Raw genomic sequence first — 24,720 nt, 5'->3', positions numbered from 1 at the left:
AAGTTTTTCACTCCTATTTTATGGTAGGGTCAGGCAGCTAGCAGCCTGGAAGCCCAGCCCAGCCCCCAAAGCATAACCTGGTGTTGCAATGACCTTCCTTACTATCGACCCCTTGTTCACTTTCTCCCAAGCTACGATAAGGACAAAGGGCTCCTTAACTCCCTCCTCTCTGGTGTGTACAGAAACTAAAGCTTTGGTACAGAGAGTCTTCTTTTCGTTACATACCTCGGCCACAGTCACATGATAGTGAAGCAACCAAAGGAAGTGTGGAGCTCTGCCAAGCCTCCCCAGCATGAATGGCAACAGAGGAAAGGGTTCAAGAGCCCTTTGCCTGTGTGTCTGGTGTCTCTGTTGTAGGAGTGAGTCAGTGGGTGGAGGCCCTGCTGCTTTCTGTTCAGTGTCGTTTCAGGGGCTGTCATGTAGAGGGTAAAGTCATGTTGCAGAAGGACAGATTTTGGTTGAATATTAGAGAAACTTCAGTGGCAAGAGCAGTTTGACAGTGGAACTAATTAGCCAGAGGGTGCTCTAGCTCTGGATTGAACATGGCCTTAAGATAGTCTGCATGACTCCTTCCTGGTTTGTTATTCTGTGATTCAGTTGAAAAATATAGAAGACAGTGAGGGCTTTGCCTAATTTATTAATTAACAATTACGTACTGTGTATATTAGGGATCAGCAAACTTTTTCAGCAGGGGGCCGGTCCACTGTCCCTCAGACCTTGTGGGGGGCCGGACTATTGGGGGGGAATGAATGAATTCCTATGCCCCACAATAATCCAGAGATGCATTTTAAATAAAAGCACACATTCTGTTCCTGTAAAAACACCAGGCAGCACCCACAAATAACTCAGAGATGCATTTTAAATAAAAGGACACATTCTAGTCATGTAAAAACACGCTGATTCCCAGAACGTCCATGGGCCGGATTTAGAAGGAGATTGGGATTGATCTGACCCCCGGCTCTTAGTTTTCCTACCCATGGTGTATATTGTTCTTCTGTCTCTCCATCCATCTCTTCATTTTATCCCCACAAACTGTGAGAGGCAGGTTAGACTGGGAGATGGTGAGTAGTCCATGGCGAGGTTGCTGTATAAATGGGAATCTGTAATTACTTGTATGTTGCCTTGTTCGGGAGAATTGGCTTGTAAATACAATATATAATATATGCTTTGTTTTTAAACATATCACCTGCCTTTCCATCTGCTCAAAGGTGGTGCGCCATTCAGTAAAAATCAAACGTATAAAATAAAATGTCCCCCAACAACAAAATGCAGAGATAAAATTCAGCTCACAGTCCAAATGTCACATAAAGGAGACATCTTCACTTGCCTCCTGAGCACCGATAAGGAAGGAATTGTGTAGGCCTTGCTTGAGAGAGAATACTAGAGGATAAGCATTGTAAATGAAAATAATCGATCCAGGATCCCATCAGTCTTAATGTCCCAAATAGATGTCACACAGAGCTGTCCTTCTGTAGAATGAATCTTACTTGGAATGAAGAATTACAAAAATATTGTAGCTCATGCTCTTATTTTATTTTTTAAAAAAATGCTTCTAGGTTGCCTTTAAGGGTAACGACAAGTTTAGTTTACAAACAAAACATAGTAAAACGCAACTACATCCATAAAATCATTAATGAAGACAAACATTTAGCAGAAGAAATATGTAACTGTAACCAAACTCATCAGCAGAAGAATAAAATTACTCAGAAAGCAGACAAAAACAAGTGGGTTTTCATCATAAACACCTGGAATGATGAGGCCTCACAGAGCTCAATTGGTAATGTGATAATGAGCACAATTGGTAATGAACAACCTAGTTGTTCTTGGGTGTGGGCAAGCGAGGAGGGCCTCAGTTTTGGCTTCCAACTTGTCTACATGTGCTGTTGAATAGATTGCACTGCTGTGAGGAAGGGTGTGCACACCACACACCATTTTTGAATGCTCTAGATAGAAATCTACCTGAAAGTAAAAACCTGACATACTGGGGTGAATGGGTCCTAGCTCAACACCACACTCTTCTGCGTTATCTTCTTTTTATGCAAGATAGACTTCAGAAATGGCATGCCCCTACCTGGTGTCTGAACTGGTACCTTCATACAGTATTCTGAAATCCAGGCAGTGCCGGTTTTATGTATAAGCTAAACAAGCTATAGCTTAGGGCCCCACTCTCTTGGAGGTCCCAATTTTTTTAAAAAAGTACCATATTTTTTGCACCGTAACACTCACTTTTTTCCTCCTAAAAAGTAAGGGAAAATGTCTGTGCGTGTTATGGAGGGAATGCCTATAGGTGGCATGCCTACAGATTTTCCTCCTCTAAAAACTACGTGCGTGTTATGGTTGGGTGCGTGTAATAGAGCGAAAAATGCGGTATTTCACTATTAATATACTTCTTAATTATATTTCAGTTCAACAATTACTTTGATAAAATATATATTTTGTTATGTGCAAATGGCTTTAGATACCTATTAGGTTCATAAATTACCATAAAGCAGAGATTCAACACAAAAAAACAGAGACAATTTGTTGTTGACAAAGGACACCTGGACATATAAAGGGTCCCGTTACCTACAGTAGCTTAGGGCCTCATCAAACCTAAATCCAGCTCTAAATCCAGGTAGGAAAGGTCAGGTGTTTTTTAAAAGGTGCCACAGCAATCTTTAGTCTTCAATTGAAATACAAGTATTATTTTTTAAATAAGAGTTAGCAAGCTTGGTGGATAAGGGGAATGCTGTGGATGTAGTGTATCTTGATTTCAGTAAGGCTTTTGACAAAGTCCCTCATGATGATATTGCAGAGAAGCTAGTAAAATGAGAACTGGACATGGTAAACTGATAGGTGGATATGTAGCTGGTCAACTGACTGAACCTGAAGAGTTCATGAACGGTTCCTTGTCATCCTAGAAAAAAGTGATGTGGGGAGCCATTGGGTTCTGTCCAGGGCCCGTTGTTCATAGTCTTTATAAACAATTTGGGTGAGATATTGAGGGGATACCAATCAATTTTGCAGATGACACCGAACTGAGGGGGGTAGCCAATGCCGCTGAAGACAGAATTGGGATTCAAGATGACCTTCACAAATTGGAGAACTGGGACCAAACTAACGGAATGAATTTCAATAGGGATCAATGTCATTTCTGGGCACCACAATTTAAGTGGGATATTGACAAGCTGGAAAATGTGCAGAGGAGTGTGGCCAAGTTGATCAAGGGTCTGGAAACCAAGCTTTATGGGGAAGCGTTGAGGGAATTGGGTATGATTAGCCTGTAAATGAGGAGACCAAGAGGAGATATGATAGCTATCTTCAGATATCTATAGGTCTGTCACATGGATGATGGAGCAAGTTTGTTTTTCCTGCTTTGGAGGGTAAGAGAGATTCAAGTTACAAGAAAGGCGATTACAATCAAACATCAGGAATAAGTTACTGCCAGGAAGATCTGTTTGACAGTGGAATAGACTCATGAGAGGTGGTGAACTCTCCTTCCTTTGAGGTTTTTAAGCAGAGCTTGGATGGCCACCTGTCATGGATGCTTTAGTTGTGATTCCTGCATTGCAGGGGTTGGACTAGACGACCCTATAGGTCCCTTACAATTCTACAATTCTCTCAACCAAAATAATTTCAAATTAAGATAAAGAACACAGTTAAGACTGGGATATTATATTCAGTGGCACCTTGTTTAGGCAGTTCTACCTAGACAGACATTTCTTGCATGTATATCTGTTTTTAAAACTCTTGGTTTTATCCATATTTTGAATTCTGTTTTTATTCCTGTTTTAAAAACAAATATTTTATGCAATGTTATGTAAACATCTTAAGATTTTTAAAAACAAGATATATATAAATCTTGCTAAATAAGTAATTCTCCTTGAGTATACGTTTCAAATGAAGTGGCTCAAATACCACTTGAATTGTAACTTTAAGACTCTCTGCTTGAAACATTTATCAGACTTTTCACATACCCATAGCTATTCTTAGGTTATTCTTTTCCCAGTTATCTTTCTCATTTAGGTATATAATTTTGAGATATACCCTCTTACATTCTTTAGAAGTTGGTAACACCTGTTTAAATGATTCTGAGTGGCTAGAGAGTGTTATTAGACATCCTTCCTCTATTCAACCATGCATTTATCCATACTTGTCCTTCCAATGTTGCTAAGCTATTTCTTATTGGAACAGTTGTGGTCACTCTCTGATTGCCGTTTTTGATGTGCTAATTTTGTAAGTATCAGCCTGTACATTTATCCAAATGTAACTCTTAACTTGAGGCTTCTGGAAAAGAGTAATGCATTGAACTTACTATATAAATACTGTACAGTATTTTTTAAAAAAACTTTTGAGGATGGAATATCCAAGAAGCTGTGTGCTCTTGGCCTGTAGCATTTTTCAGTTCAAGAATGAAAGTCAAGAGGCTTCACTTTTCCAATTAAGCACAGTTATTTTGCTGTGATTCAAATACTAAAGGTGTTTAGGATTGTGGTCATATGTCTGAATAATGGGAGGAGTAGAAGGCTTCATCCTTGCAGCAGCCCATGCAAATCCTTAATGGTCTGCAGTCTCCTGTGTGATAGGATCTTGCACGCTCAGTATAGCAGATATGAATTCATAAAGCTTGTGAATGGGGTTTGCAGGATCAGGGCCATTGTCTCCTTTGCATAGCTAATGCTCTTTTGTGGTGAAGGGGCGAGAACAGGTTTGTGGCTGGAACCACAACTGGAATTGCCTTCACTGTAGAAATCTGACAAAAAGTTTGCCACTCAGTAAAGGACTGGATGAGAACCAACAAACTGAAACACAATCCAGATAAGACTGAGGCACTGTTAGTGGGTGGTTCCCTAGACTGGGTGGGTGGGAGATCTGCTCTTGATGGGGTTACACTTCCACTGAAGGAGTAGGTTCGTAGCTTGGGGGTACTCCTGGATCCTTTGCAGTCGCTCAAGGCTCAGGTGGCCTCGGTGGCCCGGAGTGCCTTCCATCAGCTTCAGCTGGTAACCCAGCTATGCCCTATTTGAACAGGGATAGCCTAACTACTGTTGTCCATGCTCTGGTAACCTCAAGGTTAGATTACTGCAATGCGTTATACGTAGGGCTGCCTCTGAAGACGGTTCGGAAACTTCAGCTAGTGCAGAATTCAGCGGCTAGGTTGCTCACTGGAGCAATACGGTTTGAGCATGTTACACTGATCCTGGTCCGACTGCACTGGCTACCAGTTAGTTTCCGGACCCAATTCACATGCTGGTTTTGACCAATGAAGCCTTAAATGGCTCAGGGCCACAATACCTCAAGGACTGCCTTTTTTCGGACTCTGAAATCATCTTCTGAGGCCCTTTTTTGTGTGCCGCCTCCTTGAGAGGTCCGGAGGGTGGCAACACAAGAATGTGGCTCCCTGTCTGTGGAATGCTCTCCCCAGGGAAGTTCGTCTGGCGCCTTCATTATACACCTTTAGGTGCCAGGCAAAAACATTCCTTTTTAACCAGACCTTGACTGACATCCTATGCCCTTTTAAAATGTCTCTTTTTTGGGGGGGTTATTTTGATTATGTTTTGATTATGTATTTTGTGGTTTTATTTTTTGATTTTATTCTGTGAACCACCCTGAGGGCGGTATATAAATTCAGTTAATAATAAAAATAATAATGGGAATGTAGCAATTTGTCATGCATTGCTTGTGTAAATTACTAGTCTCTTGCTGCATTTTGTATTGTAATATGTGAGAGGGGCAGCCCCAGATGTCCTAAAGGATGTGGTTTCTGGAAAAGGCCCTCCTTAGATCAGGGTGATGGTTATTAACTGGGATTGCCTATCTGAGGCTGATTATCTGGATCTGTTTCTGTCTAGTTTCAGGCCTGGTTTAGCACAGAAACTGCCTTGTTTACAGTGTGGGTTATCTATGCTGAGAGAGGGATTAGGGAAGTGATGCCCTGTTGATTTTTCTTGGACATCTCTGGCTTTCACTATTGTGATAGTATTCATCTGGTTTAAGGATTGAGGTTCACTGCATTGCAGCGGTTTTGTCCCTGTCTGGATGGTTGATTCCAGAAGTTGGTGCTGAGTGTGTTGTTTCTCAGTTCCCTGGCATTTATTCTGTGGATATCTACATGAAGTCACCCATGTCAGTGTGCTGTTGACACCCAGGTCTCTTTCTCAGCCCTTTACATTGGATTCAGGTGAGGCAATAGAAGTGCTGAATGGGTGTCTGGGCTTAATCATGAGCTGAATGAGGGCCAATAAACTGCAACTGCATCCTGACAAGACAGGGTTACTGCTGGTAGGTGCACCATTTGTGTCAGTAGGTGTTTGCCTGATTTGGACAGTGTTAAACCTGGAGAAATCGGGTTTAAAATTTAGGGAGCGCTCATTGATCTAGCTTTCTCCCTGCAGGCCTATGTGACCTCTATGGCATTGAGTGTCTTTTGGTTGAGGCTGGTAATCCTTTATGGACTGGGACAGCCAGGCGAGAGTAACCTATGCTCTGGCACTCTGCAGGTTAGATTACTGTAATCTGTTGCGTTTGGAGTTGCCTTTGGAAACTGTCTGGAAGCTGCAGTATAGTTTGCAGCTGTTACGCTGCAAACTGGGACCAAGCAATGGGAACATAACATTGCTTGGCACCAAAACAAGTTGCTGGTGCTTGTCTCCAAAACTCTGTAAAGTCTGGGATTGAAATGCTTGAAGGATCACCTGCCTCCATATAGCAGCCTGCCTGGATTTTTAAATTTGTGGAGGCCTTCCTCTTGGGTGACCCTAGCATTTGAAGAACCTGCTCAGAGGTGGTGATATGAACTCCCCAGGGCAGTGTTAGAAATTAGCCAGGCACGTTTTGCAACTGGAAAAGGTCCAGTTGTGACCACATGGAGATCTCCGGATGTTGGGCTGGCGACTGAGGAAAACAAAATGTCACTTAGAGAAGGAGGTGAAACATTTTCAATAAAGCTTAGTTTTATTCTGGATTGTTTTATTTGATGTTTTAATGTGTTGCAAACTGCTTTGAGATTCGTTCTTTAAAACAAAAAGCAGTATAGAAATGGAATGAATAATAATGATAAATCCCGTGGTGGTGGGGGAACGGCGCCTAGACATTCCATTGTGGTGACCACAACCCAGGTTTAAGGTGCCATTTGGCTATCACATTATATATCTGAGTTTCTAACACTGCCCCAGGGAGGTCCAGCTGGTTGTGATAGGCCCTCTACTGGAAGGACCACCGATGCCTGTTTTGATATTATTTGGTGTCGGGAAGAAAACTTTTTATTTTCTGAGGCTTTTCTAATAGCTTTGCTTCCTTTGGAATTTGTTTGATTCCATTTACATGGTTTTAGAGGAGTTGTTGTTTAAAAACGAATTGTCAGATTTAAGGTCCTGGTTTTGACATTTAAAGCCCTTCACGGCCTAGGACCCTTGTACCTACGGGACCGCCTCTCCTGGTATGCCCCACAGAGGACCTTAAGGTTCCTAAATAGCAACACCCTAGAGGTCCCAGGCCCTAAGGAAGTCAGATTAGCCTCAACCAGAGCCAGGGCCTTTTCAGCACTGGCTCCGGCCTGGTGGAACGCTCTGTCTCATGAGACCAAGGCGCTGCAGGATCTGATTTCCTTCTGCAGGGCCTGTAAGACAGAGTTGTTCCGCCTGGCCTTTGGCTTAGAATCAATTTGATTCCCTCCCCCTCTTTCTTTTTTCCTTTCTCCTCCTGTGAAGAGGCTGCATTTTAATGTTTTAATGTATTTTAATCTTGTTTTTAAGTTGTATTTTAATCAACTTGTTTTTATTATGAATTGTCAGCTGCCCTGAGCCCAGTCTTGGCTGGGGAGGGCAGGGTATAAATAAAATTTTATTATTATTATTATTATTATTATTATTATTATTATTATTATTGGATTGTAACTAAGCTCTGTTGGGGTAAATGTATTTGAAGATTGAAATAGAAGTTTTATAATTAATAAAATCACTTTTTGATTCAGCAGCAATATGGTGTGGGTAATCTGGCTGAAACTGACATTTCTACAGTGGAGTTCATGTTTCTCCAGCAAGCACTCTCTGTATCCAGGGCCATTGTGAAAAAGTATAATGTGGACAGTTTTAGGATTTGGACTTGCTGCTATTGTGCTGACAATGGAATAGAGTGTGCTTTCAAGTGCACTGTTATGGGTTAGCTATGTGGTGGTAGGAAATGGGTATGAGAGTATAATTGCAGTATACCTGTATGCACTGATGCTACTGAAGCAGAGGACTTGATGCTTGAAGGTAGCACATGAATAAATTTCAAAGTGAAAATAACACATCCATCCAGTATTCATGTTAGTTAGCTCAATTTGCATTTCACATTAGAAACAAACTATGGTTTAATGTGAACCAGCGCACTGCTTAAAAGGGTCCACTTAATTGCTCCTCTGTTGGCTGCTGTTGCTTGCTGTCTGAACCCAAAGTCTATGGTTTGTTTCTCTCTAAACAAATCACAAATCGTAATCCCAAGAGTGAACCCTGGCTACTGCTTGTGGTTTGTTTGGAGACAGGCAGTCAATGAGTTGGGGTTCAGATGTTGCAACATGCCACAGTGGCTTGTTTCCTGGTAATGGGGCATGCAGCAGCACACAGCATAGTTGCATTCAACCATAGTTGCTTTTAAATACAGTTGTGACATGCGAACCAGGCCTTTGTCTCTTGAGTCTTGGTGTTCACAAAGAAGGCTTGCATTTTTTGACAAGTGTCAGAATGCTCGGTGAATTCTTTGCCTAATTTATCCTTGATCTCTTGGGATCCTTTTTTGGCTGTTGAAAGCATCTTGCACATTCTTCCTGAAAGTGGTACAGAGCAACTGAAAAGCTTCAGATCTCGTGTAGTGTTGTGGCTTACAGTATGAGCTAGGAAATTCCTGGTTCAAATATCTCCTTTAATTCACTAGGTCAGGCATGTCCAATTCCCAAGAGACTGTGATCTACTCCCAGTATAGAATATCTGGCAGTGATCTACCCATTGTCATTGGAGGGAGGAGGAGCGTGCGTGGGGGAGGATTGCACAGAGTTTTTTAGCTTTTCCCCTGTAACTTTTTGTACACGATAAGGATCCTGCGATCTATCAGGATCAGCTGGGGATCTACCGGTAGATCACGATTTACTGGTTGGACATCCCTGCACTAGATCGTCTTAAGCAACCTGCTACTCTGCTAGTAACCCCATCTTCAATATAAGGATACTAGCTGCACCTCACCTACTTTACAGGGAGTCATAAGTTTCCTGAGATCATTCCCGCATTAATCAGTTTGGGCACTCAGAAAGCATAAATGCCAATTGTGGCCAGCTTGCTGGTCTTGAGGCGCCAGTCTTGCTTTGTGTGCAAAAAGTCTTGCGTTCACTTCACAGACTGTTTTGTGTACCAGGTGAAAGAGGAGCCGTTCCTTTAATGGGGGGAGGGCTGTAGCTCAGCTTTACATGCAAAAGTTTGCCATCAGCTGCCGCAATCTTCAGGTAGGGTGGAGGAAGAATTGTTTGAAACACAGGAGGGGGCAGTGCCAGCCAGTGTCGATGATACTCAACCAGAAGGATGGAGGGTTGCATACAAGGCATCTTTTGTGTCTCCAGAACGAATGCATCAGACAATTTCCACCTATTGCTTTTGCCTGTTTGTGTCATTCCGATGTTTTGAAGTGCAAGCTTCATTCCTTTGGCATCTCCGGAGCAGTGTGGTGGTCGTCTTTCTGGGCTACTGTAATGGCACCAGCTGTTATTTTAAAACCTCTGCTTTGAAGTCCTGAGCAGTGCTTCTGCAGCACATACCCTGTTACAAAATGTGTTAAGCACTTGGTTTTAGTGTACATTTAAAATTATAAATTAAGTATTCCTAATCACACGAGATAAATAAGTTGGGTTGTGTGTTTTTTTTGTGTAGTTTGCACTCTGCCATTTTCTTTGGAAGCAGTCTAGCCCTGTATTGTGCGTTGTTGTTGTTTTTTACCCCTCCTTCCCCCTCTTCCTGCAACTGAATACTCAGAAGTGATCTTGTGCTGCCTGGCTGGCAAAAAGGAGAGTAGGCATGCTTCTAGGCATGAAAACTTTTGTCGGGGCTGACCTGAATTAATTGATCTATATTGAACGCAGGGCAGTCTGTGTAAACACCACTAGGGAGGGGACTCTAGTTCCGCTTCGGTGAAACTGAATGTGTGAACGCTGGGATACATTTATTCCCGATTTCTTCTGAGCAGTGTTAGAAACTCGGATATGTAAGCAGGGTGGATGAAAATCAGTGATTAATTAATTTATTTATTTTTAAATCAGATTTTTAAAAATTTAAATGGGATTTTTAAAATAATGCTTTGGGAGGAAAAATATTTCTGAAGATAGTTTTCTATTTAAGAACTTTGTTCCAGGATGAGAACAGAAATCGCACGGCAGTGGGAGGCTCCATTAGCTAAAGTGGTGCTTCAGGTTAAGAACAGTTTCAGGTTAAGAATGGACCTCCAGAACAAATTAAGTTCTTATCCCGAGGTACAACTGTAGTCCAAAGACCATTCATCAGGAAATAAGGATTTAAGTTTTTCACGGGTACTAAAACTCAGTCTAAGGTTTTTTTTTAAAAAAAGTTTAAGCAGATCAGTTAACAAACATGAATACATATGCTATAATGTTATTGTTTTAGTTATATAAACTGTTTAAATTGTTATTAAATAAATGATTAATTTTCTCCTTCCAATAAAGTACAGTAGAAAAGTTGTCCAAATATAAACAGTTAACGTATTAAACCTCATACGTTTCATAATTATCTGTCTATGTCTTTCTAATAGTATAACCAAATCAGTAATTTTTGATAAACTTTAAAAACTACTCTGAAAATTTATTATTCCAGAAATGAAACCTTCATTTGGTTGTAAATATTGAGATTATATCAGCAAGAATGAGTCTTTCTGTAAAAAAAAAATGATTTAGTCTTACCGACTAGTGATTTAAATCAAGTCTTACCAACTAGTTATTTAAATCAAGTCTTACTGACTAGTGATTTAAATCAAGTCTTACTGACTAGTGATTTAAATCATGATATAAATCAATTTGATTTAAATCAAATCCACCCTGTATGTAAGCCAGGTGCCAAATAGCTTCTTAAACCAAGGTTGCAGTTGCCAAAACTGAATGCCTAGTTGCCATTTTGGGGCAAAGTCTTGTTTTCACAGGCATTCACTGACTGTGATTGATTCTCAGTTAAACATCCAGGTAGTTCAGATGACAACCTTGAGCTAGGTTAAGAGCTTTGAGAACTTAAATAAGAAAAGTCACTTGATCCAGGGACAGTCCACGTGTATTGGCCGATTCCTACCTCTTTTTCTTAATGCTCAGGCTGCACAGAAAAAAGCATTTTGGTTCCTGAAATTCATTCTAATTGTGCAAATTCTATAGGATGGGGTATTAGTGTGTGAAAACAGTCAAGGTCCAATGATCCCCAGGCATGCCCCACCACATGGTGGAGATGTCAGGCGCCATCCTGGCAACTAGGTATCTTCACTTGGTTGCAAATGGCCACTAGTCAGGTGCAAAATGTGCCTGGCGCCTGGCTAATTTCGAACACTGCTTCCGAGGAGCACAGGAGTGGCTTCATGGCCACCCCAGCTTTATCCTCACAGCATTGGTTGAGTTCAAAGAGTGAGGGCCTGGCCCAAACTTTAGCTTCATGGCAGAGGTGGGGATTTGAGTCCAGGTATCCTGGATCCAGCTGGGACACTGGTGGTGCTGTGGTTTAAACCATTGAGCCTCTTGGGCTTGCTGATTGGAAGGTCGGCGGTTCGAATCCCCAAGATGGGGTGAGCTCCCGTTGCTCGGTCCCTGCTCCTGCCAACCTAGCAGTTCTAAAGCACGCCAAAAAGTGCAAGTAGATAAGTAGCTACCGCTCCAACGGGAAGGTAAACGGTGTTTCTGTGCGCTGCTTTGGTTTCGGTGTTCTGTTGCGCCAGAAGCAGCTTAGTCATGCTGGCCACATGACCCGGAAAAACTGTCTGCGGACAAATGCCGGCTCCCTCGGCCTGTAAAGCGAGATGAGCGCCGCAACCCCAGAGTCGTCTGCAACTGGACTTAACTGTCGGGGGTCCTTTACCTTCACCTTTTTATCCTTGATCCACTGTGCTAGGGGTGGCCAATGTGGTGCTGGATAGCAACACCCATGAGCATCAGTTAGCCAGGAGGGTGGTAGTTGAATTGTCCTTAAACAACTGCAGGACATGACACTGGCTGCCCCTGCACACCCTACTGCTATGAAGTTTCCCATTTTGCAGATGGACAAGCAGGAAATGTTTGGCACTGGCAGATTTTGGCATCAGGTGTCCCTCTGCCCCCACCCCCACAAAGGAGAGAGTGACAAGCCATATTAGAGTTTGAACTTTTGATGAGTCATCCAGGAAGAGATCTCAGTAAGGCAGTTCGGTGCAAGATTAAAGCGATGACTTACAGTCCCCAGAGCAGGTAATGTTGCCCGAGGAGGCTGCAGAGAGAAAAAAGAGGAGGTTGAACTCTGGAAGGAGGGAAGTGTGGGCAGGAGGAAGTAAAAGTAATATGTTGCCTTTGCTTGAACAACGAAAGATTCTGCCCTTGAGCCCAGGGTTGGGGAACTAGCTGTTCTTCTCCACCCAACTCCCGCCCAAATGCTTGGCTGCAATTCCGATAATCCCCGGCTACTGGCCATTCTGGCTGCGGGTATTGCAACATCAGACAGGCACCAAGTTTGCCACCCTTGCTTCTGTAACTGAACATGCTACTCTTATCTTGCTAGTGAATGGATAATGCAAATTAAACAACTAACCATCTCCAGAACGAAAATACAGCCCCCCCCCCCAAAGACACATACTTGCTGGAATTCATACTGGTATACAAAAAATGTGCATGTTTAATACAAGTGACTGGATAAGTGTATGTTTTGGTGTTACTAAACATATTTGGAATCAGATGTAGACCAGGATGAATGTGCAAGTTCTTAATACTACATTTCCTTGAGAGTACACTGTAATGTAACACAAGTATTATTGATGGAAATGACCCTCGTGTGGGATTTGACCCTCATTATTCTCATTCGGTAATTCCTCTTGTGTTGAAGAAGGGAAATATTGCTGTCAAATGAAATTGCTGCCTGCCTAGCTTTTCTGCCCCTAGAAAAAGCAAATGTTTAAAAGTGTTGAAATAAATATCAAAATGTTCAGCCTTTATTTCAGCTCAGCTTGCCACAGTTAAGCACGGTGCTTCTTCGGTACAGATGTCCATATATTGGGTGCAGTCCTATATGCCTACTTACCTAGGAGTAAGTCCCATTGAAGACAATGGGACTTGCTTAAACCCACCCACACCCTATGATTGCACAATTTGTATTTGTATAACAGTAGGAAGTGACTCTTCAGAGGCAGTTTGTATGAACACAGATGTTTACATGTTGTTATTTCGTTAAATTAATATTTCAAAGAAAAATACAAAAAAATACAGCATATAATTGTTTCAGTTAAATCTCCTAACATTTGAATACCAGTGTCCCACTCATAAAGAAAATAGATTTCTCTCTCTCTCTCTCTCTCTCTCATGTTGAGTCGTTACGTGTTGCTTTAATTCATCCATTAGTAATAAATCCCAAATTTTGTAAGCCCAGTACCCAACTACAGGCATGTTAATAGATTTCAATTTTTGTGCCATTGCTAAACAAGCAAGCATTTAACACATTTCTGATTTAATTTCTTATGGAAGCATTTTATAGCCTCAGAATTAATGTAACACCATGCCACTATTAAGAGATCAAATTTCAACTTTTATTCATAATCTTCTATCTTTTTATTATATTTATATCCAACCTTTTTCTCCAAGGAGCTCAGAGTGGTGAGCATGGTTCTCCCTTATCTCAGTTAATCTGTACAATAACCCTGTTAGGTTAGGTTGAGAGCCAGTGAGTGGCCCAAGGTCACCCAGTGAGCTTCATGGCCGAGTGGGGATTTGAATCCTGGTCTCAGGTCCTGTTCCAACAAACTTAGTTTCTGGTTTTTACATACACACACTGTCCTCCCCTCCATCCCACTCCCATCAGCCTTGCCTTTTGCTTTGCTATCATGTTTGTGGGATGTGGGATTTTCTCCATAGTGGCACCTGCCCTGTGGAATGCCCTATGCCTGATGCAATCTGTCAGATCGCAATGCACTTTTTGTTTTTAGGTGGTTGCCAAAAACATGGCTATTCAAAAAGGCTTTTGGTTGAAATTCCTCCCCATGGTTTATTTTTCAATCCTGTTCTGTGTTTTGACTCCTGTTGTTAGTTTATAAAATATTGTGGTTTTATGATGGTTGCAAGGAAAAGGGTTTAAGGTTGATTTTTAAATACTGCATGGAATTTTCCGCTTTGTTACCCACCTTGACTTCCGTTCTGGAAAGAAGGATGTAAGCTTTTAAAGTAAATAAAATGCCTGTCCTTTATTGACTGTGTTAGCCTGTTGAAACAAGCACGCATACAATGTTTAATGATTTGGTAAGTTGTAATCTTAATGAGCCTCCCCCTGTCCCTGTGACTTCATATTTGCAAGTATTTCAGTTGTTGATGAGGAATCTTTGGTGATAGTAAGTGGTTTTTGTTACAGATGTATAAAACTTTTGAGATGTGCTTTAGGGTGAAGATTGGTTGAATGAAAGTGTGTGCCACAAGAACCAGGCTGCTGCTGGTGGTGTTTTCCAGGAGAGGTGCTTATTATGCCAGGCATCTCTGTAATCAGCTGTTAGATCCACAGACCTTACTACACATTGTAGGCCTTGTTGTAGCTCCCAAGGAACAAGGGGTGTCTAGAATGGACTGGATTTCAGTCTGGCTTTGTACTGAGAACAACGTCCTTCCCCACTTCATCAATTATTCCAACAATAATAGAAAAGATTTGGCATTGCTGCTAAGCCATGATGGGCCTTCTATAAAAGTTTGTACCCAGTGCCCTTTTCCATTCCTGAACGGATTACCTGAAAAATGTGTACTGGGAGTGTTTGTGAAACAAATACAGTGGTGCCCCGCAAGACGAATGCCTCGCAAGACAGAAAACTCGCTAGACGAAAGAGTTTTCAGTTTTGGAGGTGCTTCGCAAAATGAATTTCCTATGGGCTTGCTTCGCAAGATGACAATGTCTTGCGAGTTCCTGCTGGTCCCCCCCCCCTTTTTCTAAACCGCTAATCCGCTTATCAGCTGATCTGATCAGCAGATTAGCCGCTAATCTGCTAATCCTTCAATGGGCTTGCTTCGCAAGACGAAAAAACCGCTAGACGAAGAGAATCACAGAACGGATTCTTTTCGTCTTGTGAGGCACCACTGTATAAAAGTGGTGCAAATTGTTGTTTTAAGTAATGTTAACCTCCCAAGCAGATGAATGAATGTAATGACAAGTACTTAGCTTGGGAAATGATAAAAACATTCCCCCCCACACACACATGCTGTTTCCATGTGGCGTGCTATATCTTGTCAGTCCACAGTTGTCCACTTGAGAGAACAAAGTAAGTCCTAAATGTTGACCCCTGATCTAGTAAGTGTATGGAAGCAACCTTTTGCACACGTTGCTGTTGTGATGCTCATCTTGAATGTTGCTGAGCTGGTTGGTTGCATCTTGACATACCTAAAAATGTGGATCTGGGGCCACCTGTGTTATCTAACTGTTTGCAACGAAAGCAGGATTGATGCTGCTCTTTTCTACATCCACTTGCATAATAGAAACGGAACAAGCAACTTTAAAACCTGCTTTGTGTCTCCCAGTAGAGAAGAACCAAGTATAATGCCATTATTTAAATCTGGCAGAACTATCTTTAGAATACTGTGCATAGTACTGTCATCCCATCTAAACAAAGAGCTGAAAAAGGGAGAGGGAGGCAATTAAAATGATCAAGGGCTTGGCGCACTTTCCCATGAAGAAAGGTTAAAGAGTTTTTAGGGCTTCTTTATCAAAAGGGAGGGACACACTAAAGGAACTTTGATGAGCAGGGTTGGGGAAACTGGTCCTCCCGAAATTGGACTACATTACAACTGCCATCAGCCCCTAGACATATGGCCAGTAATCAGGAATGATGGGAATTATGGTCCAACATCTGGAGAGCCACAGGTTCTCTTTTGTGTCCTCTTCTTGCTTTCCTCCCCCTTAATGAAAATCCCTAATAACTCTTCAGCCTCTCCTCCTCAGAAAGGCAGTGATAGAGATTTATAGAATTATAGATAGATTGGTAAAAGCAGTGTGGATTAAAAATGGTTGATCAATACTAGAACTTGAGGACACTTAATTATATTGATTGATAGTAGGTTCTGTTTCATAGCAGATCAAATCTTATCAAAGGCCCTAATAATTAAATTGAACCTTCTCTTTCAGTGGGAGTCAACCTCTGATATTTGGGTAATTGGGACAAAATGGAATGGCTGTCCTCCTCTTGCTGGATAGCTCAGTTGGTTAGAGTGTGGTGCTGATAATGCTAAGGTTACAAGTTCAATCCCTGTATGGGACAGCTGCATATTCCTGCACTGCTGGGGTTGAACAAGATGACTCTCAGGGTGCCTTCCAACTCTTATGATCTATGATCCTCTCGTCAGCATTTGGTTGGCCACTGGAAAATAGGAAGCTGGATTTGAAGGACTTTGATCTTATCTAGCAAGGCCATGTCTGTGATGATTCATTTCATGGAATTTTCAGATTCTGAGGGGCATCTCAAGCCATGATCTGAACTAACCGGACACTCTAATTTTGGCTGGGGGAGCAGAGGAACAGCTTCACTAAGTTCATACTTTTGGAACACAAGACTTCCAAAAATTCCAAAACAACTCAAAGGTTTAATTGGAATGTCTCTTACCCTGCATCTAAGTAGAATGAAGCAGTGGTGGGTAGCGTGTTGGACTAACTCGAGAAGACCTGAGTTCAAACCCCCACTCACCTGTTAAGCTCATACACCAGTCTGGTGTAGTGGTTAAGAGCGGTAGTCTCCTAATCTGGGGAACCGGGTTCGTGTCTCCGCTCCTCCACATGCAGCTGCTGGGTGACCTTGGGCCAGTCACACTTCTTTGAAGTCTCTCAGCCCCACTCCCCTCACAGAGTGTTTGTTGTGGGGGAGGAAGGGAAAGGAGAATGTTAGCCGCTTTGAGACTCTTTAAAGGGAGTGAAAGGCGGGATATCAAATCCAAACTCTTCTTCTTCTTCTCATTATATGACCTTGGACTAGGTCATTACCTGGGAGAAGGGAGAGAACAGTATATATTGTGCCTTCAACTCCTTGCTGGGAAAGGCAGGATATCAATAAATAGTATGTAATTAGATCAAGCTAAACGTAGGAGATGGGCAGTACAGATGCTTTGCTTGCAGCCAGGGAAGAGACCTTTAGAGGAATTGGCTTGAGCTTCTGATAACTGAACAAATTCCGCCCTCCGCCCCCAAAATGCAACTGCTTTTGGTGTTCTATGATTTGATTCAGGGTCAAGACAACTGAAAGGCTTTAGGTGTGGGGTTAGATCTGATTCACTGGGTGAAAGAAAAATATATATCCCTGGACTGGTTTTGTGGTTGGGTTTACCTTTGACTCTCTGCTTATCATCACATTCCAGTAGTAGCAGAATCAGCTTTGAGTCTTGCCTGCATTGCAGGGCTCTCTTGTGGTGTCACACTATATTTTGCCCCCCTCCTTACTCCTCAGTCTGCCTCTCCATTTGTATTTTCCCCAGCCTATTGGCTACCCATTCTTACTGCATTTATCCAGTAGCTGGTTGTCTCTTTCTTTGTTCCTGATTATCACACTGCTGTTCTTTTTGCTCACTATGTCTGCCACACCATGAGGTCTTGCTACTTCTGCGCATGGTGCTTTGCATACCCTTTCAGTGGAACCTGAGGTGTGACCTGCTGGGGTTGGAGAAAATACGTTCTTGCGCCATGATTGTGCTTTAGCCAAAAAAAGGCCAAAAAAAAGCGCATTATGCACAGTAATTGACTTGATGCTCAAGCTGCACTGAATTCTGTGCTTCTAACACTTTCCCTCCTCTCTCTTTCTCTCCCTGCTTTCTTTCTAGGCTGCCCTCTGGCGAGGCAGTTGGAAACAGCAGAGCTGGCCTCTGCAACGGGAGAGGCTGGACTTCCCGTCTCTCTGTGCTGAATGGCTACTATGGCGCCCGCTCTCACTGACGCAGCAGCTGAAGCTCACCACATCCGGTTCAAACTGGCTCCCCCGTCCTCCGCCCTGTCTCCTGGCAGTGCCGAAAACAACGGCAACGCCAACAACATCCTTGTCGCCACCAACGGCACCAAGAGGAAAGCCGAGGATCCGAGCCTAGACTTCCGAAATAACTCTGCGAAGGAGGAGCTGGGAAAGCTGCAGCCCTTGGTGACGTCTTACCTCTGCTCCGATGTGACTTCGGTTCCTCCGAAGGAGTCTCTGAAGCTGCAAGGGGTCTTTAACAAACAGACAGTCCTGAAGTCTCACTCTCTGTTGTCTCAGTCCTTCTTGAAAACTAGCGACCTCTTGGGGAGGCAACCTGTGTTGGAGCTGTCCTTGGAAAACCTAAAAACCATGAGTACTAGTAGCCCAACTCCTCTGCCGCAAGCACCCGTCAATGGCTTGGCTAAAAAGTTGGCTAAGAGCAACAGCTCCGATCATGAAAACTCTGCTTCGCTCAACGGCGGGAAGCGTGTTCCTCCTGCTGCGACCCTCCAGGATGTTGATTCTAGTAGCCCTGGGGGGTCGGATTTGGGGGACCTGAAATCTGGTTTGACCAACTGCACTCTTCCACACAGAAGCCTTGATGCAGAGCATACCGCTCCCCTTAGCAATAATGGCACTGCAAGTAAGCGGAGCCACAGTTCCCCGGAGCAGCAGCATGGGCTTGAAGGGGGTGGAGAGAACAGGCTGTTGCCATTATCTGGTGTGCCTGCTTGCTCCAATCTGGGGAGCAGCAAACCAGAAGAGCAGAAGATCTCCCTGCCGAGCAATTCCTTCAGCACCCTAGATTCAGATACGAGGACGAGGGTGCTGCTGCGGCGGCAGGCGGACATTGAGAACCGGGCTCGCAGGCTGCAGAAGCGCTTGCAGGTGGTGCAGGCGAAGCAAGTGGAGCGGCACATCCAGCAGCAGCTGGGCGGCTTCTTGGAGAAGACTCTGAGCAAGCTGCCGGCTTTGGACTCCCTGAGACACAGAAGTCAGCTGATGCTGACCCGCAAGGCGGAAGCTGCCTTGAGGAAAGCTGCCAGCGAGACGAGTACCTCAGAGGGCCTGAGCAGCTTCCTAAAAAGTGACTCCATCTCAGAAGAACTGGAGAGGTTTACCGCCAGCGGGATGGCTAACCTGCGGTCCTGCGAGCAGGCGTTTGACTCCGACGTGACGGACAGCAGCTCGGGTGGGGAGTCTGATATTGAGGAGGAGGAACTGACCAAAGCAGACACTGAACAGCACCATGTACCACTGTGAGTAGCAACAGGTGTATTTACTTCCAAGTAAGGAAGGACCAGCAACAAAAATTAACCAAATAGGGATAAAACAGAGGTTTTTGTTCTTTTCAAAGTTAAGTCAGAAGCAGTAGGAAAGTTTATGCCATCATAAATTGGTTAGTTTCAAAGGTACCATAATACTTTTTGTTTTTGCAGTAGGAAGATTAGGTGTGAGAGTGATGGTATCTGATAGAAACTCAATTAATTATGCTTGACTGGAAGGGATAGCATCACCTCCTCATCTTTAACTCCACAATAGGGATTAAGGCCACCAAGAACTCCAGCCACCTTCACTCATCTGCCTTTTACCAAAGGCAGGAAGCGCTAAATTCTTTTTTCTCTACTTGCTCCCATCTACTCCAGCTCCCTGGTCTTTCACAACATACATTGTGAAATATTGCTTATAGTTTTGTTCAGAGATAGGACCATGCCTCTGCCTGCTGGAACAGCAAAGGTGGTCTCTAGAAATAGCTCCTTCAGGGCAAGACAAAGGTTGTTGGTGTGAAATTGTCCCTGTTGTCTGAGTCCAGGCTTTCTCTTGGTACAAATTTAAAATCATTCCAGCCCTGTTTTGTGAAAACCGAGACCTCTTCTCTGGCAACTTGGGGGAATATTGATGCATGAATGACTTGTGAGATGTGGGAATTCCTTTTGCAACCAGGGATCTACAGCTTGTTTGCTAAACAAATAGCAAGAGATAGGATCAAAGATCTATTATGTCTTGCACTGGAGATGGGGAAGGGGAGGGAGGGAGGGGGTAAGTAGGGTGTGGGGGATCTTGCTGAAAGCAATAGGTGTCTCTGGAATTGGAGAAGGCGTGGAAGGAAATGGGGTAGGCAGGGCTTTAGGTGTTGAAAGTAATGGCTGTGAAGTGGTAACAACTGGTTAAAGGAGCAGTAAAATGCAACTGAGCAGCATATTGTGCCCTTTTCTTTGTGTCTGCTTTCATTTGGGGTCCCCCCTCTATTTAATAGGAATTCCTGTGTAGACATTGCTGTCTGGTATTTACCCCTGAGCTGGTCCAAAGCTCTCACAAATAATGTGCTAGTTAAAATCCTTCCGTCCTGGGTCACTGCTTATCATTGCCCTGGATCGGCTGGAGACAATGCCTTAATTATTTTGTGAATGAAATAATACTAGAGCTGTGGATTGGAAAAGGCTGTGCCTTCATCTTATCAGCGCCTTGTGATAAATTAAATTGGGGGTGTTGCTGTCTGGCCATTCATTGAAAGTTACAGTGTCTCCAGGAGCTAGCCTTGCTTGTGCACGTGTCTCTTCCCTACGCAACACAGAAAATCTGCCCCAGGTCTTCTGATTATCAAGATAATACAGACTATATCAGGGTCTTACAATGGATTAAGTCTTGTCTGGTAGGGGTGATCAGACTACAGCCTTGTGGGTCCTGCTCTCTCTTTTTAATTAGCTAGAGATCCAGGGTTTACAAGGAAGTGGCATTGTGGGAGAATGGAGCCTGTCACAAAATGGTGGCTCAAGATGCAGGACCAGGTACATCAGAGTCTGCGCTCACAGGAAAGGCTGGGTTCATGCGTGCGCAGCCGTTGCACATGTTTACAAGTCCCCTGTTGTCTCACAATGCCACCCACTTACGATGTGAGGCTACATATTAACCTAACATAAACACAGTACAACTGTGTCATCAGTATAAATCAAGAACTACCAAGTGTAGGCAGTGTAGATAAGTTAACATAAAGAAGACCAAATGTTCCAAGTCACATGTATAACATAACTCTTGCACATATAGACAGACAGACTTAATTGCATTGTTGAAGGAATTCAGAAAATGCAAAGAGATGGGGAGGCGGGAGGCTGCTCTGGCAGCTGTGGCCTCCGTTATGAAGAGCGTAATGATGGTGTTGTGTTGTGTAGTGAAGCTGGAGAGCAGAGGCTTCCCCAGCATGCAGAGCAGCGTCTGCGCTGAGGCTGGCTGGAAAGAAAATAGCCCAACTGTCTCCTCTTAAAACAGCATTGCCTTGGGCTGTGTGGCTGGGACCAGAACTCTTCTCCCCATGCATAGGCGCTCATGAATGCAGGGATGCAAAAGAAAGAAGGAGAACAGGGGATGAGAATAAAAAGCAAAATTGACAACTTAACTCCTGTGCTGATCATGCACACATGATTTGAGTGGTCAACCAGTGGATTGCAACTGGCATTCCTGTAGCCCATGGGTAGGCAAACTAAGGCCTGGGGGCCAGATCCGGCCCAATTGCCTTCTAAATCTGGCCCACGGACATTCCAGGAATCAGCGTGTTTTTACATGAGTAGAATGTGTCCTATTATTTCAAATGCATCTCTGGGTTATTTGTGGGGCATAAGAATTTGTTCATCCCCCCCCCAATATAGCCCGGCCCCCCCACAAGGTCTGAGGGACAGTGGACCGGCCCCGTGCTGAAAAAGTTTGCTGACCCCTGCTGTAGCTCCAGGCCTAGGGGCTTGTTGCACAGGCAGACGTTTTTTCAGAGGGATAAATACTTACTTTGTAACGAAAGACTGACTGAGTTGAAGACTGAGGAATGGGTGCAGGGTAGATTTCATATTCGGCAAAAATAAGATCTTATTTATGTGGGGCCGTGAGAAGTACAGGCAAAATTCAGCTGCTGGGTCAGTGTCTTTATAGCATGGATGGCATCTGACAAACTTCTGTGTGTTTTGGATATTGTTCAGTTCAGTACTTGGGGCAGTGTTTTTGTTCTTACATTTTTGCAGCAAATTCTGTAAAATCATGGCATTCATTGTCCCAGTGCTGTCTTTCCTGCTGGGAGGTGGCATTTGCTGCAGGGAGACGAGAAGGGGCATGAATCTGATCGAACTAAAAAGCCTTGACCTTACCATTGGGCTCTTGCTGTAACTGCTCACAAAGCCAATGTGATACAATGGTGTCATGCACGGTCTGCAGATTTTCTGCTGAGCGTGGCTGAGCCTACGCCTGCTGCCATAATCATCTACCGTATTTTTCGCTCTATAAGACGCACCAGACCATAAGACGCGCCTAGTTTTTGGAGGAAGAAAACAAGAAAAAAATATATTCTGAATCCCAGAAGCCAGAACAGCAAGAGGGATCGCTGCGCAGCGAAAGCTGTTCTGGCTTCTGGGATAGCTGTGCAGCCTGCATTCGCTCCATAAGACGCACACACATTTCCCCTTACTTTTTAGCAGGGGGAAAAATGAGTCTTATAGAGCAAAAAATACGGTATATGTCTGGCAGACAACCATAAACTTGTTGTGTGGACATGCGAAGCTGCCTTATATGGAATCGGATCAGTGGTCCGTTTAGCTCAGTATTGTCTGCACCAATTGCCAGTGGCTCGCCAGGGTCTCGGGCAGAGGAGTGTGTTCCAGTTGTTGCTGGGGATGCCTGCAATTGTTGCCTGCATGCATAGCCTCATGTAACCTCATTGTGGTAACCCACGACTTCACTGTAGCTCTTATAAGACGCCTCTGTATCAGACACCCGTGCTCCCCCCCCCCATTATCCGCAAATGATCAATTACTTTTCATAGCAGTCCAAATGCTTTCTGCTACAGATGTCCTACTGTTGTTTCATGAAAAAAAGTATGTACTGTGTTGTTTGGATTCTGCTTTGCGAAATTTTAGTTCGATCTCCGAAAGTCATCTTATTTTATTTCAGAGGCCATATTCACGTTGCTAGTTGGTTAAAAGCAAACATGGGATAAAAATGCTTAGTACCTTTCCAATTATAATGTTTTGGCTCCAAGGTTTACCACTCTCCTCCACCCCGGACTGCTAGAAGCAAGTGACAGACCATTTGGGGTATGATGAAATTAATGTAAGTTCATTTGGTATGTGAAATTTGTCGTTTTGACGTTGCACTTGAGATAAAGTCTTAACTGTTCATTGGTCATAGCTTCATATTTTCACTTCTTTGGGTCAGAAGTGATGGTCTCCAAACCACAGAGCCTTTTGAGGGAAGGGGTTTATATTTTGGTGTAGTGGGGTCAACTGCCTTCAGAGAGATGCAGTCTCGATCTGTACCTTGGAGAAGCGCACCTGCTTCTGTTTACAGGTAAAGGAAATACAGTGGTACCTTGGTTTAAGAACAGCTTAGTTTCTGAACAACTTGGATTAAGAACGCTGCAAACCCGGAAGTAGGTGTTTTGGTTTGGGAACTTTGCCTTGGAAGCAGAACATGTTGAGTGTGTTCCATTTGTAAATTGAGTCCCCAGCTGCTATGGGAAAGCACGCCTTGGTTTAAGAACGGACTTCCGGAATGGATTAAGTTCGTAAACCAAGGTACCACTGTAAGCCTCTTTAGTGTGTAAAATTAATAGGGCAGTAGAATTCATAACTGGATATTCTGGAATGTTAGTGCCATTTCCTTTTGTCTTTCTGCCTCAAGCTCCGAAATAGCATTTCAATTCCTTTCGATAGTGTGACCCTGTTGTAGCATTGTGTGTTTGCTCAGTTGGCAGCTTTTCTAGCCAAGGCAGCTTTCAGTCTTGGTAGGAATTGCTAGCCACACATTATTAGGCCTAGATAGTAATGTGCTGTAACTGTAGCATTAATATATAGTAATTAGCCAAAATAAAGTAGCGCCGCCCTTTCCAGCAATGCCCATTGACTGCTATCTTTGCTTGCTGCTACCTTTCTTTGTTTGCTTGGCATTTGCATTTCATAACCTATTGGATATAGGTGGCTTTTTCCTTGCCTCTTTTCCTAGGAATCCATAGGGGAGAGGTCACAGTGCTTCGGACTCACATAGTCTCTTCTCTACCCTCCAGCACAAGGATTTCTGGATCCCCCGCCCTTGTTGCCTAGAGACATTTGCTGTTTCTCATTGGCTGTGGTAGCTATTGGTAGTTTTGTGGAGGCAGATTGACTTAAGATGGTTGGATTCTCATTATAGTAGCATTCCGTTACTGGCCTGTTTTCAGCTTGACTGATCTGATGCTATTTTGGAAACGATGTGGTTTGCCCCTGTGTGCTATCCCTAATGAGATCTGTATTGCCAAGGTTTTTAGTAGCCATGCAAGCTTTAATTGGTAGATTAATCAACTGAATCTTTAAATCAGGGTGTGCACAATTCTTAATTGGGTAAGGCAAATGGTAATGGGTCAAAGAGTAAGCGTAGACTTTTATTTTGAGGATATTTTGGTTTATTTTATTTAGAATTCTTTATATATCACAGTGGTTCACATGATTAAATAAAACAATAGAAATAAGGTTTATTGCTGTAGTTCCTTCTGAGGTCAATTATAGCTTGGTATACTATTCGTAGATAAATGGTGGTCTTGCAATAAAGCTAAAGCCTACTGGGAAATGATATATAATG

The 24,720-nt window shown here is 43.3% G+C and overlaps 1 protein-coding gene across 7 annotated transcripts in view; it reads left to right on the top strand.

Moving 5' to 3' along the window:
* The window catches only part of KANSL1 (KAT8 regulatory NSL complex subunit 1), a 154,795-nt gene that overhangs the window by 21,472 nt on the left and 108,603 nt on the right, over positions 1 to 24,720 (top strand). For all 7 annotated transcript variants that reach the window (XM_082195672.1, XM_082195671.1, XM_082195673.1 and 4 more), the window contains one exon: positions 18,002 to 19,388. In XM_082195672.1, coding sequence (XP_082051798.1) covers positions 18,085 to 19,388 — 1,304 coding nt within the window. In that variant the 5' untranslated portion in view covers positions 18,002 to 18,084. The remainder of the gene's footprint in view (positions 1 to 18,001; positions 19,389 to 24,720) is intronic.

This window comes from Podarcis vaucheri, assembly GCF_965113315.1.
Source record: "Podarcis vaucheri genome assembly, chromosome: 13".
Taxonomy (NCBI): Eukaryota; Metazoa; Chordata; class Lepidosauria; order Squamata; family Lacertidae; genus Podarcis; species Podarcis vaucheri.
The sequence above is the reverse complement of the archived record's forward strand: the minus strand, read 5'-3'. Positions and strand labels throughout refer to the sequence as shown.